The following is an 18,173-nucleotide window of genomic DNA, read 5'->3' on the forward strand; positions in this document are numbered from 1 at the left end:
ATGAACTGAGTATAAACTATAAGATGAACTCAGTATAAACTATAAGATGAACTGAGTATAAACTATAAGGTGAACTGAGTATAAACTATAAGATTAACTGAGTATAAACTATAAGATGAACTGAGTATAAACGATAATATGAACTGAGTATAAACTATAAGGTGAACTGAGTATAAACTATAAGATGAACTGAGTATAAACTATAAGATGAACTGAGTATAAACTATAAGGTGAACTGAGTATAAACTATAATATGAACTGAGTATAAACTATAATATGAACTGAGTATAAACTATAATATTAACTGAGTATAAACTATAATATGAACTGAGTATAAACTATATCATGAACTGAGTATAAACTATAAAATGAACTGAGTATAAACTATAATATGAACTGAGTATAAACTATAATATGAACTGAGTATAAACTATAAGGTGAACTGAGTATAAACTATAAGATGAACTGAGTATAAACTATAAGGTGAACTGAGTATAAACTATAAGATGAACCGAGTATAAACCAAATTATGAACTGAGTATAAACTATAATATGAACCGAGTTTAAACTATAAGATGAACTGAGTATAAACTATAAGATGAACCGAGTATAAACCATAAGATGAACTGAGTATAAACTAAAATATGAACTGAGTATAAACTATAAGATGAACTGAGTATTAACTATAAGATGAACTGAGGATAAACTATAAGGTGAACCGAGTATAAACTATAACATGAACTGAGTATAAACTATAAGATGAACTGAGTATAAACTATAATATGAACTTAGTATAAACTATAAGATGAACTGAGTATAAACTATAATATGAACTGAGTATAAACTATAATATGAACTGAGTATAAACCAAATTATGAACTGAGTATAAACTATAATATGAACCGAGTATAAACTATGAGATGAACTGAGTATAAACTATAAGATGAACCGAGTATAAACCATAAGATGAACTGAGTATAAACTAAAATATGAACTGAGTATAACCTATAAGATGAACTGAGTATAAACTATAATATGAACTTAGTATAAACTAAAAGATGAACTGAGTATAAACTATAATATGAACTGAGTATAAACTATAATATGAACTGAGTATAAACTATAATATGAACTTAGTATAAACTAAAAGATGAACTGAGTATAAACTATAATATGAACTGAGTATGAACTATAATATGAACTGAGTATAAACTATAAGATGAACTGAGTATTAACTATAAGATGAACTGAGGATAAACTATAAGGTGAACCGAGTATAAACTATAACATGAACTGAGTATAAACTATAAGATGAACTGAGTATAAACTATAATATGAACTTAGTATAAACTAAAAGATGAACTGAGTATAAACTATAATATGAACTGAGTATAAACTATAATATGAACTGAGTATAAACTATAATATGAACTGAGTATAAACTATAAGATTAACTGACTATAAACTATAATATGAACTGAGTATAAACTATAATATGAACTGAGTATAAACTATAAGATGAACTGAGTATAAACTATAATATGAACTGAGTATAAACTATAAGATGAACTGAGTATAGACTATAATATGAACTTAGTATAAACTATAAGATGAACTGAGTATAAACTATAATATGAACTGAGTATAAACTATAATATGAACTGAGTATAAACTATAATATGAACTGAGTATAAACTATAATATGAACTGAGTATAAACGATAATGTGAAATGAGTATAAACTATAAGATGAACCGAGTATAATATTTGGATGAACTGAGTATAAACTATAATATGAACTGAGTATAAACTATAATATGAACTGAGTATAAACTATAATATGAACTGAGTATAAACTATAATATGAACTGAGTATAAACTATAATATGAACTGAGTATAAACTATAATATGAACTGAGTATAAACTATAATATGAACTGAGTATAAACTATAAAATGAACTGAGTATAAACTATAAGATGAACTGAGCATAAACTATAAGATGAACTGAGTATAAACTATAAGGTGAACTGAGTATAAACTATAACATGAACTGAGTATAAACTATAACATGAACTGAGTATAAACTATATGAACTGAGTATAAACTATAATATGAACTGAGTATAAACTATAATGTGAACTGAGTATAAACTATTATATGAACTGAGTATAAACTATAAGATGAACTGAGTATAAACTATAATATGAACTGAGTATAAACTATAAGATGAACTGAGTATAAACTATAATATGAACTTAGTATAAACTATAAGATGAACTGAGTATAAACTATAATATGAACTCAGTATAAACTATAAGATGAACTGAGTATAAACTATAATATGAACGGAGTATAAACTATAATCTTAACTGAGTATAAACTATAATATGAACTGAGTATAAACTATAAGATGAACTGAGCATAAACTATAAGGTAAACTGAGTATAAACTATAAGGTGAACTGAGTATAAACTATAAGATGAACTGAGTATAAACTATAACATGAACTGAGTATAAACTATATGAACTGAGTATAAACTATAATATGAACTGAGTATAAACTATAATGTGAACTGAGTATAAACTATAATATGAACTGAGTATAAACTATAAGATGAACTGAGTATAAATTAGAAGATGAACTGAGTATAAACTATAATATGAACTGAGTATAAACTATAAGATGAACTGAGTACAAACTAACCATTGAACTGAGTATAAACTAGAAGATGAACTGAGCATAAACTATAAGATGAACTGAGTACAAACTAAAAGGTGAACTGAGTATAAACTAGAAGATGAACTGAGTATAAACTATAATATGAACTGAGTATAAACTATAAGATGAACTGAGTATAAATTAGAAGATGAACTGAGTACAAACTATAATATGAACTGAGTATAAACTATAAGATGAACTGAGTACAAACTAAAAGGTGAACTGAGTATAAACTATAAGATGAACTGAGAATAAACTTTGGATGAACTGAGTATAAACTATAAGGTGAACTGAGTATAAACTATAAGATGAACTGAGTATAAACTAAAAGGTGAACTGAGTATAAACTAGAAGATGAACTGAGTATAAATTTAGGATGAACTGAGTATAAACTATAAGATGAACTGAGAATAAACTTTGGATGAACTGAGTATAAACTAAAAGGTGAACTGAGTATAAACTAGAAGATGAACTGAGTATAAACTATAAGATGAACTGTGTATAAACTATAAGATGAACTGAGAATAAACTTTGGATGAACTGATTATAAACTATAAGATGAACTGAGTATAAACTATAACATGAACTGAGTATAAACTATAAGATGAACTGAGTATAAACTATAAGATGAACCGAGTATAAACTATAAGATGAACTGAGTATAAACTATAAGATGAACTGAGTATAAACTAAAAGGTGAACTGAGTATAAACTAGAAGATGAACTGAGTATAAATTTAGGATGAACTGTGTATAAACTATAAGATGAACTGAGAATAAACTTTGGATGAACTGAGTATAAACTAAAAGGTGAACTGAGTATAAACTAGAAGATGAACTGAGTATAAACTATAAGATGAACTGTGTATAAACTATAAGATGAACTGAGAATAAACTTTGGATGAACTGATTATAAACTATAAGATGAACTGAGTATAAACTATAACATGAACTGAGTATAAACTATAAGATGAACTGAGTATAAACTATAAGATGAACCGAGTATAAACTATAAGATGAACTGAGTATAAACTATAAGATGAACTGAGTATAAACTATAATATGAACTGAGTATAAACTATAAGATGAACTGAGTATAAACTATAAGGTCAACTGAGTATAAACTATAATATGAACTGAGTATAAACTATAAGATGAACTCAGTACAAACTAAAAGGTGAACTGAGTATAAACTATAAGATGAACTGAGTATAAATAAGAAGATGAACTGAGTACAAACTATAATATGAACTGAGTATAAACTATAAGATGAACTGAGTACAAACTAAAAGGTGAACTGAGTATAAACTATAAGATGAACTGAGAATAAACTTTGGATGAACTGAGTATAAACTATAGGGGGAACTGAGTATAAACTATACGATGAACTGAGTATAAACTAAAAGGTGAACTGAGAATAAACTTTGGATGAACTGAGTATAAACTATAGGGGGAACTGAGTATAAACTATACGATGAACTGAGTATAAACTAAAAGGTGAACTGAGTATAAACTAGAAGATGAACTGAGTATAAATTTAGGATGAACTGTGTATAAACTATAAGATGAACTGAGAATAAACTTTGGATGAACTGAGTATAAACTAAAAGGTGAACTGAGTATAAACTAGAAGATGAACTGAGTATAAACTATAAGATGAACTGTGTATAAACTATAAGATGAACTGAGAATAAACTTTGGATGAACTGATTATAAACTATAAGATGAACTGAGTATAAACTATAACATGAACTGAGTGTAAACTATAAGATGAACTGAGTATAAACTATAAGATGAACCGAGTATAAACTACAATATGAACTGAGTATAAACTAAAAGGTGAACTGAGTACAAAATTTGGATGAACCGAGTATAAACGATAATATGAACTGAGTATAAACTATATGATGAACTGAGTATAAACTAAAAGGTGAACTGAGTATAAACTAGAAGATGAACTGAGTATAAACTAGAAGATGAACTGAGTATAAACTATAAGATGAACTGAGTATAAACTATAAGATGAACTGTGTATAAACTATAAGATAAACTGAGAATAAACTTTGGATGAACTGAGTATAAACTAAAAGGTGAACTGAGTATAAACTATAAGATGAACTGAGTATAAACTATAAGATGAACTGTGTATAAACTATAAGATGAACTGAGTATAAACTAAAAGGTGAACTGAGTATAAACTAGAAGATGAACTGAGTATAAACTATAAGATGAACTGTGTATAAACTATAAGATGAACTGAGAATAAACTTTGGATGAACTGATTATAAACTATAAGATGAACTGAGTATAAACTATAAGATGAACCGAGTATAAACTTTGGATGAACTGAGTGTAAACTATAAGATGAACTGAGTATAAACTATAAGATGAACTGAGTATAAACTATAAGATGAACTGAGTATAAACTATAAGATGAACTGAGTATAAACTATAAGATGAACTGAGAATAAACTTTGGATGAACTGAGTATAAACTATAAGGTGAACTGAGTATAAACTATAAGATGAACTGAGTATAAACTAAAAGGTGAACTGAGTATAAACTAGAAGATGAACTGAGTATAAATTTAGGATGAACTGTGTATAAACTATAAGATGAACTGAGAATCAACTTTGGATGAACTGAGTATAAACTAAAAGGTGAACTGAGTATAAACTATAAGATGAACTGAGTATAAACTATAAGATGAACTGTGTATAAACTATAAGATGAACTGAGAATAAACTTTGGATGAACTGATTATAAACTATAAGATGAACTGAGTATAAACTATAACATGAACTGAGTATAAACTATAAGATGAACTGAGTATAAACTATAAGATGAACCGAGTATAAACTATAAGATGAACTGAGTATAAACTATAAGATGAACTGAGTATAAACTAAAAGGTGAACTGAGTATAAACTATAAGATGAACTGAGAATAAACTTTGGATGAACTGAGTATAAACTAAAAGGTGAACTGAGTATAAACTAGAAGATGAACTGAGTATAAACTAGAAGATGAACTGTGTATAAACTATAAGATGAACTGAGAATAAACTTTGGATGAACTGATTATAAACTATAAGATGAACTGAGTATAAACTATAACATGAACTGAGTATAAACTATAAGATGAACTGAGTATAAACTATAAGATGAACCGAGTATAAACTATAAGATGAACTGAGTATAAACTATAAGATGAACTGAGTATAAACTATAATATGAACTGAGTATAAACTATAAGATGAACTGAGTATAAACTATAAGGTCAACTGAGTATAAACTATAATATGAACTGAGTATAAACTATAAGATGAACTGAGTACAAACTATAAGGTGAACTGAGTTTAAACTAGAAGATGAACTGAGTATAAACTATTATATGAACTGAGTATAAACTATAAGGTGAACTGAGTTTAAACTAGAAGATGAACTGAGTATAAACTTTGGATGAACCGAGTATAAACTATAAGATGAACTGAGTATAAACTTTGGATGAACCGAGTATAAACTATAAGATGAACTGAGTTTAAACTTTAAGATGAACTGAGTATAAACTATAAGATGAACCGAGTATAAACTTTGGATGAACCGAGTATAAACTATAAGATGAACTGAGTTTAAACTTTAAGATGAACTGAGTATAAACTATAAGATGAACTGAGTATAAACTATAAGATGAACTGAGTATAAACTATAAGATGAACCGAGTATAAACTTTGGATGAACCGAGTATAAACTATAAGATGAACTGAGTATAAACTATAAGATGAACTGAGTATAAACTATAAGATGAACTGAGTATAAACTATAAGGTGAACTGAGTATAAACTATAAGATGAACTGAGTATAAACTATAATATGAACTGAGTATAAACTATAAGATGAACTGAGTATAAACTATAATATGAACTGAGTATAAACTATAATGTGAACTGAGTATAAACTATAATATTAACTGAGTATAAACTATAAGATGAACTGATTATAAACTACAATATGAACTGAGTATAAACTAAAAGGTGAACTGAGTACAAAATTTGGATGAACCGAGTATAAACGATAATATGAACTGAGTATAAACTATATGATGAACTGAGTATAAACTAAAAGGTGAACTGAGTATAAACTAGAAGATGAACTGAGTATAAACTAGAAGATGAACTGAGTATAAACTATAAGATGAACTGAGTATAAACTATAAGATGAACTGTGTATAAACTATAAGATAAACTGAGAATAAACTTTGGATGAACTGAGTATAAACTAAAAGGTGAACTGAGTATAAATTATAAGATGAACTGAGTATAAACTATAAGATGAACTGTGTATAAACTATAAGATGAACTGAGAATAAGCTTTGGATGAACTGAGTATAAACTAAAAGGTGAACTGAGTATAAACTAGAAGATGAACTGAGTATAAACTATAAGATGAACTGTGTATAAACTATAAGATGAACTGAGAATAAACTTTGGATGAACTGATTATAAACTATAAGATGAACTGAGTATAAACTATAAGATGAACCGAGTATAAACTTTGGATGAACTGAGTGTAAACTATAAGATGAACTGAGTATAAACTATAAGATGAACTGAGTATAAACTATAAGATGAACTGAGTATAAACTATAAGATGAACTGAGTATAAACTATAAGATGAACTGAGTATAAACTATAATATGAACTGAGTATAAACTATAACATGAACGGAGTAGAAACTATAAAATGAACTATGAACTATAATATGAATATTACTTCAAAGCTGCTGCCATAACCCCAATCTTGAAAAAACCTGGTGCAGACCCTTCCGACTTCAACAACTTCCGTCCTATATCGAACCTTCCCTTCATCTCCAAAATCCTTGAAAAAACAGTCGCCTCTCAACTCCATTCTCATTTATCCAACAATAACCTGTATGAACAGTTCCAGTCTGGTTTCCTCCCACTCCACAGCACTGAAACGGCACTCATTAAAATTACAAATGATCTCCTCATGGCAGTTGATTCTGGTCTCCTCTCCATCCTCATCCTCCTTGACCTGAGTGCAGCCTTTGACACCATCTGTCACACCACCCTCCTCAATAGACTGTCTTCCATTGGCATCACACATACTCCGTTCAAATGGTTCACATCCTACCTCTCTGGCCGCACCCAGTTCATTCAGTTAAAGTCCCTTAAATCCATCCCTTCCTCTGTCACTTCAGGTGTGCCCCAGGGCTCTGTCCTGGGGCCCCTACTCTTTATCATCTACCTCCTTCCCCTCGGCAATATCTTCCGCAAATTCAATATTCATTTCCACTGTTATGCGGATGACACCCAGCTCTACCTCTCCAGCAAACCTTCGTCCACTCTCCCACCCACCTCCCTTACCGATTGCATCTCTGAGATAAAAACCTGGTTCACCCAAAACTTCCTTAAACTCAACAATAGCAAACCGAGATCCTCCTCATTGGTACGAAATCCACTCTATCCAAAACAAACAGCTTTTCTCTTTCTATTGATAACTCCTTTGTTTCACCCTCCCCTAAGGTTAAGGGTCTGGGTGTCATCCTTGACAGCACTCTATCCTTTCAATCCCACATCAATAACATCACTCGGTCTGCTTATTTCAACTTGCGTAACATCAACCGCCTCCGCCCCTCCCTGACCCTCCCTAACCCCTGATACTGCCGCCGTTCAGAATTCAGCTGCCCGCATCATAACCCGAACCCCCTCCATTCACCACATCACTGCTGTCCTTCACAGCCTGTATGGCCCTGTAATAACAGTTAGACAAACAACACACATACTGTCAATGAATTTAAATAAACAAATAAAGTAACATTTATTTTCAAACTAACACAAAGTACAATTTGTTCAACTGTCCAAGTGCTGGTTGTATCCACAGAAAAATAGTTACACAACTGTATAAAACTATGACTGCCACATGGGAAGGTTAAGTTCAAGTTGGACACATGTTTCAATAGAAATATACATAAATGGAGATAAAACACTAAAACAAACAAACAAAAAAAACTATTTAACAACCAACAAACACAACAACTATTCTCGAATGTTTGAGGAACTCTGAGGTGGGTTAATGATTAAGAATATAACAAAGATGTAGCTATAAAACACGTCACCAGTCCGTCATTCAGGTTTGCCAACACTTTTGACAAACACCCTTTTCAACCACGATATCAATGATTTTCTTCGTCATGAACTTCATTTTCAGACTGACTCCTTGTGAGGACGAGGCGAAGCTTCTTCACTGGGCATCAACTTGTGAGTCAGAACTTTACGGTGTCATGTGAAGGAAACACCGTCTCCAGAACCATGAAGGAGAAAAGATGGCAGAAAACAACTGTTGGGGTTTTAATAGTTGTTTCCATCATCAATGCAGTCTTTCTGTTACGATACATGCAACTCTTTAAGGTAAGAAAATCCTATTTATAAGAGTCACATGATGGTGATCAAAAGTACAATCTTAAACAAAGTATTCTTACCAGTGTTATAATGTATAAATACATAAAGTTGTGTTTGTGACCGTGTTCCAAGGACTCCTGTAAACATATGCATAATAATAAAATATTAAAAGTAATAATGATAATTCAACAAAATACAGCATGATAACGTATTTTCCGGAGTATAAAGCATTTAATTTTCTAAAAAAAAATGGCTCCTTTTAATTCAGAAGCTTTATATATTTTGAATAACTCAGGGTTGTGTGTGTGTGTGTATGTTTGAAAGTAGACCATTAATTAATGGACAGTACAAGACAAATAAAGAAGTTAAAAGAGGTTCTGAAAGGTGAACTACAGAAAATGGGCAACCTTTAACATGGGTTTCGAACCCCATGGTGAACCCCGTTCCAGCCAGCCTGGGTGTCATCCTTTCTCCTGGGGGCTCCTACACTCGCTACCCTAAAAAAACAGTCTGGGATCTCTTGACTCGCTTCCGTTCGCTGATTGGTCCCTGCTATCTCCGCCCCATCGTCAGGGCTTCACGTCATCATGAACATGGCCAACGCGGAAGCCGACCCTAGCAATACTAGTATCTTGATCGAACAGATCGTCTGTTCTCGCGGATTTAGACGTTTAGAGTTTCGTGAGCAACATGAGGCACTGAAAGCTATTCTTACTGGGAAAGACGTTTTTCGCCCTCGCGTCAGATTTCTACGCCCAACACAACAACACGGTCACGTGAATAATAAGGCGATCCGATTGGATCGCAGTATGGAAGGGTCATCCAGGGGTCATGCAATGGCACAGTGAGTTTGATGGGAGACGATGATCTGAGATTCCGGGAGCATGTATCTATGTAGAGGAGTTGGTGATCAGGGAGTGAACCAGGATGGGGGTCCTAGCAGGAGAAGGAGGTTAGATGAAGTAATCCACATGATGGTGATCAGGGAGTGAATCAGGATGGGGGTCCTAGCAGGAGGAGGAGGTTAGATGAAGTAATCCACATGATGGTGATCAGGGAGTGAACCAGGATGGGGGTCCTAGCAGGAGAAGGAGGTTAGATGAAGTAATCCACATGATGGTGATCAGGGAGTGAATCAGGATGGGGGTCCTAGCAGGAGGAGGAGGTTAGATGAAGTAATCCACATGATGGTGATCAGGGAGTGAACCAGGATGGGGGTCCTAGCAGGAGAAGGAGGTTAGATGAAGTAATCCACATGATGGTGATCAGGGAGTGAATCAGGATGGGGGTCCTAGCAGGAGGAGGAGGTTAGATGAAGTAATCCACATGATGGTGATCAGGGAGTGAACCAGGATGGGGGTCCTAGCAGGAGAAGGAGGTTAGATGAAGTAATCCACATGATGGTGATCAGGGAGTGAACCAGGATGGGGGTCCTAGCAGGAGGAGGAGGTTAGATGAAGTAATCCACATGATGGTGATCAGGGAGTGAACCAGGATGGGGGTCCTAGCAGGAGGAGGAGGTTAGATGAAGTAATCCACATGATGGTGATCAGGGAGTGAACCAGGATGGGGGTCCTAGCAGGAGGAGGAGGTTAGATGAAGTAATCCACATGATGGTGATCAGGGAGTGAACCAGGATGGCGGTCCTAGCAGGAGGAGGAGGTTAGATGAAGTAATCCACATGATGGTGATCAGGGAGTGAACCTAGCTGGTTGAGATAGTATTATGGGCTGTCGGTTCTTTCCGTGGAGGAGATGCAGGACATCTACTCAGTTTGAGTTATGATGACTGGATTTCTGCTTTTTGGAACTGGTGGATTTCTGGTGTAAGTTTTACAACTGATTGGAATCTAGGATGGAATGACTCTGGAATCTAGGATGGAATGACTCGTGCTGACACTGGTACCACCTGCAGGCGGAGACTTCTACACTGCTGCTCAACCTTGCGCCTAGAACTTGAGTTGTATCCAAATGTTTGTTGCCGAGCGAGAGAAGACGAGACATTGTCACTTTATATTTTACTCCTCAAACAAGGATGTGATTCTGATCCGTATTTTTCTTTATAGATGAACAGGTATCAACAACCACCAATGAAGCTCGGCCAGCAGAAAAACAATACTGCATTGGAATCCACAGGAAGAATTTCTACGTCAGAAGTTCCTTTTTGCAAATTTCAACCCTTGAATGATGAAGAAACTCAAGAGGAACAACAGATATTCAAATCCATAGCTTGGCCCCAAACACCGCTGTTGCTTGGTATGCACGGCACCGATGTCCTCGGCAGTAGATTTAGAATCACCAGAAGAGATGGAGGACAACAGTGGCGTGTTGGTGATGAACTGAAAGTAACAATCACAATGAAGGACTTCCTGCGAAAACCCAAGAAAACTGGAGGTGATGTCCTAGCAGCCCGGATCTACAGTATAGATCTGAAGGCTGCTGTACCTGGACACGTTATCGATCATGAAAATGGCTCCTACACAGCATCGTTTCCTTTGATCTGGAAGGGAACTACATTCGTTCAGGTGAGGGGGTGAAACAAGAACAACGATGAACAAAAAAACATTTTTATTCAACTTTTGTGTTTTTTTTCTGAAGGTTACTTTTCTTCATCCCAGTGAGGCTGTTGCTGTTGTAAGAAGAATGAACAAATATTACCCAGACAGGGTTTACTTCAAAAGTATTTTCCGCCTAAATGGCACATCTGAGACAATGAACTGTAATTTCTGCTTAAGACCCACAAACCTACAAGTTTGTGATTTCACTGACGTCCGCACGGGAGAACCATGGTTCTGCTTCAAGCCTAAAAGACTGGGCTGTGAAACCAGAATCGTTCATTCTATGGGAGACTATCGAGATGTACATCTTAACGCTGATGAAAAGAATCTCTTTCAAAAGTAAGATTTTTATTTACTACGAAAAAATATACGTCATATATCATCTCGTTGAGGTAAATAAGTTAATAATTATTATTTGTAAAGATGTTTCTAGACCAGGGTCGCAAAGCACTTAAACATCAAAACAATACACAATTAAAATACAGACTTTAAAAGGTCAAGACAACACAGAGACAAAAACATCAGCAACAAGAAAGTGAAGAAAAAGCTCCAATAAAAGTGCCTTGAGATGTTTCTTGAAGGAGTCAGTAGATCATCAAACACAGATGTTTCTTGAAGGAGTCAGTAGATCATCAAACACAGATGTTTCTTGAAGGAGTCAGTAGATCATCAAACACAGATGTTTCTTGAAGGAGTCAGTAGATCATCAAACACAGATGTTTCTTGAAGGAGTCAGTAGATCATCAAACACAGAGATGGTTCCAAAGCTTAGGAGCAACAGTCTGGAAGGATTTCTCTCCTCTGGTCCGGAAGTTCATGAACCATCAGTAGATTCTGATCCACAGACCTCAGAGCCCGAGCTGGGGTGTAAGTCTGGATCAGATCATGAAGGTCTGACCATGAATAGATCTGAAAGTAAGAACCAGAATTTTAAAATGATCCTGAAAGAAACTGGCAGCCAGTGAAGAGTTTGAAGGAGAAATGTGAGTTCTTCTACTAGAGCGGCTCAGAATTCTGGCTGCAGAGTTTTGTATGAACTGCAGGCGAAACACATCCTTCTTGTTTAGACACAAAATAAACACAATAGTGTAAACGACACAAACACATTATAAGATCATGTTGTGACAACATTTAAGTTTAGAGATTTTTCTCACTTTAACAGTTTGAGTCAGTTTTGTTCAGTGTTGAACTAGACGTTTGTCAAACACCAGGTTCCTCAGTTTGACTGACATCAGTCACTCAAGTACTGACTCAACCCTGAACTTTATCATCAACAATCACCAGAGTTTGACTTTTGTCCACATTTAGCTTCAAAGTTCTCAACAATTCCTTGTCTGTCAGCTTCACAGTAAACGGCGAGATTGGAGCAGCACGACACACAAAGTCCAAATGTTTCTCTCCATTATAGTCCAGTCCATCTTTAGATCAGTTCCAGAACTGATCAGAGTTGTCAGTGTTTCTTTGTTCATTCACATATTGAACATATTTCTACGTGTAACTTTTTCAGTGGATTCAACATGAAAGTGAGACTCAAATCTGAAGGACCAGAGTTTGTGAAAGTGCTGCCACAAGAGAAAGGTAACCAAAGTAGAAATAGTCAATGTTTAATGGATTCTTTTTTTTTACAATTTTGCAAAATCGTCTTTTTTGTCAATCAGGGCGAAACAAAAAAGTGCAGAACTTGGGACATTCTGGGTTTTACTACGGTGGCGAGTGGCAGGCTCTGGATGGGACCAAAGTTCAGCATTTTAAGAACTCTACTTCCATGAGTAAATGTCTGCAAGGAAAGAAGATCTACATGTACGGGGACTCCACCGTCAGGCAGTGGTACGAATACCTTGTTGCCACACTTCCAGGTAACCATCGTAAATGTTCTAACAAAATAATGAATTGAAAGAATTCCTTGATTCCTTTTTTTTTTGTCTTTTAGATCTCGAGAATTTTAATCTTCATTCTGCCCCAAAGTCTGGACCTTACATGGCCACGGACAAAGCAAACAACATCTTCATGATCTACCACACTCACAGTGTTCCCATTCGTATTCGTCCAGTCTCAGTCAGTAAGCTTCGTTACGTTGCTAACGAGCTGAGCACTATCGAGGGAGGACCGGACACTGTCGTCATTGTGGGTATCTGGGCTCACTTTGGTTCCTTTCCTGATGAGGTCTTTCTCAGAAGAATGCTGATGGTCCGCAAGGCCATCGTGCAATTGCTCAACAGGTCTCCAGGAACACTGGTTGTCATCCGGAATGGGAATATTAAAGGCCTGTCGCCAAATAGAGCGATCTATAACAGTGACTGGACCACGATGCAGCAGAATAAGATACTTAAAGCTCTGTTTCAAGGGGTGGATGTTCGTTGGGTGGACGCCTGGGAGATGACGTTGGCACATGGTTCTAAATTTATACTTCATCCTCTGCCACCTGTAATTAAGAACATGGTGGACCTCATCTTGTCCTACATATGTCCTCTCAAATAGGAGCCTTAAATGAACACCATTATTCAGAACTTGACAGCATAAAGGGGGTTCACACCATGCCTGTCCATGTCGAATGTATGTTTCACGGTATGGAGCCTTCTTTACAGTGTTTCCATGCTTTCATCATGCTTTCACTTTTCCTTTACTTAACCTTCCAAACTCTGTCTTAGAAAGTGAGATGGATCAGGAAAACAAGACGGGGTTTGGACAGTAATGGTTTGTCTTGCCAATGATATCAAGGCTTCAGAAAAGACCAGTTGTGAGGTTTGAAAGGGGAAGAAGATGGTGATTAAACTCAACACATTTAATTTTAATTCAGAACGATGTTCTCTCAGGTGACTTTACAGTTTGAATAACACTTTATAAGATAAAAACAAGGAACGGGGAAATGGAAAGAGTTGGTTGGGGTTGACTCTAATTCAACTGAAGTTGTAAACTGAGAAACAAATGATCATGGATATGGATGGAAGTCATAATCCTCCCGTTGGCGCTGTCGCGGCGGAGGAGACATTAAAGTCACTCAGTGCATCGCGGAGAGGAAAGCTTGGAGCGTGCACGCGCAAAATTAATGAAATAAAAACTCTGCTGGTGCCTGGTGGAAATGTGGAGACTATGAATGAGAGTGTTGCAACATTTAAAAGGTGTCTGAAGGAATTTGAGGAAATGCATGCAAACGTTAAAACCTTATTGTCTGATGAAATAATGGAACATGAAAGAATAAACTGGTATGAGCCAAAAATGTCCACATTCACGAGTTTCATAAAGGATGTGGAAATATGGAAAAAATCGGACCCCCAGGTGCTCATTGAGCCACATGACAGCATTTCCAATGCATCAAAAACCTCAGGAAAAACAAAATCAACAACTTCATCAGTTTCCTCAGCCCGCACCAAAGTGGCTGCAGAGCAAGCGGCTCTCCTAGCCGTGCAGAGGGTCTAAAAGCAAAGCATGCACTGGAAATGGAGGAGGCTCAATTAAAAGCTAAAATGGAGAGATTGAAACTGGAAATGAGCCTGGCAGAATCCACTGCAAAATTGAGAGTTCTGGAAAATGGGGAGCCTGATGCAAAAACTCCACAATTGATTCAACCACAAACACAACATGATGGCATGAATGAATGGTTGGAAAATTATGAGGAAAATCCTGACAGTGATATTGATATTGAAGAACCATCTCCAATTAAATTTGCTGAGATTGGAGCCATGCCCAAAACCCCACTCCAGAGGCTGTTACACCAACAACCAAGGCCACCAGAGCATGCAGACAATGTAAGCCCAACACAAAGCCCAAGTCCTGTGCCTCCTCAACCTTTGCATATTACTAGACCTCATGCCCATGCAACAACTCGATTTCAAGCGACCAACAATAATGCCTATTTATTAACGGTAATGGAAAGACAAAATGATATTGCCAACCTATTGGTCCTTCAGCACAAAGAGACATCTCTTCCTGCGAGGGAGATCCCAGTCTTTGATGGTAATCCTTTAAACTACCAAATATTTATAAGGGCATTCCAGCATGGCATTGAGGGCAAGACCAGTAAGGTAAGGTAAAAAAAAAAAAAAGTAGTAATCAGGACAGGTTATACTACCTGGAGCAATTCACCTCAGGGCCCTGCAGAGAAATGGTTAGAAGCTGTCTACATATGAATGCTGATGTTGGTTTTGCAGAGGCTAAGAGACTGCTAAAGGTTCACTTTGGAGATGAATTACGGATTGCTAATGCATATATGGAAAAGGCCCTTACCTGGGATAACATAAAGGCAGAGGATGGAAAAGCACTGCAATCTTATGCACTCTTTCTAAGAGGCTGTTGTAACACAATGCAGGATCTGCGGGATATGGGGGAGCTTGACCTGCCCTCAAACTTAAGGCTCATCATATCAAAACTGCCTTATAAAATAAAAGAAAGATGGAGGACAAAAGCTTGTGATATTCTAGAACGAAGCCAAAGGAGGGCAAGACTACAGGACCTTGTAGTATATATTGAAAGGCAAGCTAAACTATTACAAGATCCACTCTTTGGTGACATTCTGGATCCTCCCAAAGTGAAACCCGTAAGATCATTTGCTGAATCCAAACCAAGCACATTTAAGAGCAAGCGAAGCAGCTTTGCTACCACAGTAGCAACTGTGTCTGACAGCACAGCTGAAAAAACTGCAACAGAGAGGTCACCTGTTAAATACAACATGTCCGCTGCTCCTTATGATGTATGTGCATTTTGTGCTGGCAAGCATCCATTATTAACACCCTACTATTCTGCACATTAAAAGATCTTCTCAACCACCTACCGATGTTACGTCACCTCAACATGCAGAGCGGAGACCAAAACCTGAAGAGACCTCTATCAGCAGTGCTCTTGTCTCACTGGGAGAGGGTGAAAGTACTGGGGCTGGTAAAGACTGTATACTGGCAATTGTGCCAGTGCAAGTTAAATTGTGCAATGGAAATAAAAGTATACTTACCTACGCCTTCCTGGACCCGGGCAGTACAGACACATTTTGTACAGAGAACCTAATGAGGAACCTCAACGCTGGCGGCCGCAGAACTGAACTCCTTCTGCAGACCATGGGAACAGAAAAAACAGTCAAGAGCTATGAAATAATGGGTCTAGAAGTCAACAATATTGAAGAGGATGCATATCTCAGAGAGAGAGAGAGAGAGAGAGAGAGAGAGAGAGAGGTGTGACTTCATATGAAACTCGCCACACTAACATTAAACTTTCATATTAAGGTGGGGGGCTGCAAAAGAACGTCTCACAGGCCACGTGTCTGAGACACAATGGCTGCTGGTTAAAAACTAACTGACACTGGAGCAAGAAATGTGCACACCCCCCCACATCTCCATTATTATGCTCAGGAGAAGGTAAAACTCCTTGAGTTCCGAGAACGGGTTTGAAGAAACAAAAACACAAAAGAAAACTCTGGACGCAGGCAGGGGCGCGGCTGGACGACAACGAAAAGACGGTCAAGAAAAAACTCACGTTGGAACTAAAGATGCCGACGACGTCAGAACAGGAACAGTCCAACAACACAGTAGATCGTTCCAGAGACAAACGGAGCCAAGAATGGGAAGAACCCGCCAAGAAATCAGCTGAAGACCGTGCACACCTGCCTGGCCTGTCACAGAGTAAACAAAAACAAGGGCATCACAGGGTCAACGTGACAAAAACAAGGTCAAAAATCTTCTTTTCAATCTTCTCTGATGGCATCGACACGAGAACGTTTCTAAAAGTCTCTCATCGTTGTAACATTTCTACTCTTCTTAGAAGAAATGACACTTTTTCACAAATGTTATCCAGAGTCTGACCAGATGTGAGATGATTCTGAAACAAAAGAGCAGGTTTGGAACAAGAGACTGCAAGACGTCACGTGACCTCAAGGAGACAAACAGACGTGTGGAAAATGATGTGTGTGTAGTTGTGTGTGTGTTTGGTTGCATCTGTAGTCGTGTGTGTCTGTGTAGTTGTGTGTTTGTGTGTGTGTGTGGTTGCATCTGTAGTCGTGTGTGTGTAGTTGAGTGTGTGTGTAGTTGTGTTTGTGTGTAGTTGTGTGTGTGTGTAGTCGTGTGTGTAGTTGTGTGTGTGTGTGGTTGCATCTGTAGTCATGTGTGTGTGTAGTTGTGTGTGTGTGTGGTTGCATCTGTAGTCATGTGTGTGTAGTTGTGTGTGGTTGCATCTGTAGTTGTGTGTGTGTGTAGTTGTGTGTGTGTGTGGTTGCATCTGTAGTCATGTGTGTGTGTAGTTGTGTGTGTGTGTGGTTGCATCTGTAGTCATGTGTGTGTAGTTGTGTGTGGTTGCATCTGTAGTTGTGTGTGTGTGTAGTTGTGTGTGTGTGTGGTTGCATCTGTAGTCGTGTGTGTGTGTGTAGTCGTGTGTGTAGTTGTGTGTGTGTGTGGTTGCATCTTTAGTCATGTGTATGTGTGTAGTTGTGTGTGGTTGCATCTGTAGTTGTGTGTGTTTGTGTAGTTGCATCTGTAGTTGTGTGTGTGTGTGTGGTTG

At 36.4% G+C, this 18,173-nt stretch overlaps 1 protein-coding gene across 1 annotated transcript; it reads left to right on the forward strand.

Moving 5' to 3' along the window:
* Positions 1-11,842: 11,842 nt before the first annotated feature.
* On the forward strand, positions 11,843-14,597 carry LOC148082989 (NXPE family member 3-like). The gene is made up of 4 exons (XM_087785633.1): positions 11,843-12,035; positions 13,204-13,274; positions 13,355-13,552; positions 13,627-14,597. Exons 1-4 carry the CDS (start codon positions 11,851-11,853, stop codon positions 14,172-14,174), a joined length of 1,002 nt encoding a protein of 333 aa, XP_087641759.1. The 5' UTR covers positions 11,843-11,850; the 3' UTR covers positions 14,175-14,597.
* Positions 14,598-18,173: the final 3,576 nt, after the last annotated feature.

This window comes from Callionymus lyra, chromosome 3 (genome assembly GCF_982586985.1).
Source record: "Callionymus lyra chromosome 3, fCalLyr1.hap1.1, whole genome shotgun sequence".
In the NCBI taxonomy this organism is placed as follows: Eukaryota; Metazoa; Chordata; class Actinopteri; order Syngnathiformes; family Callionymidae; genus Callionymus; species Callionymus lyra.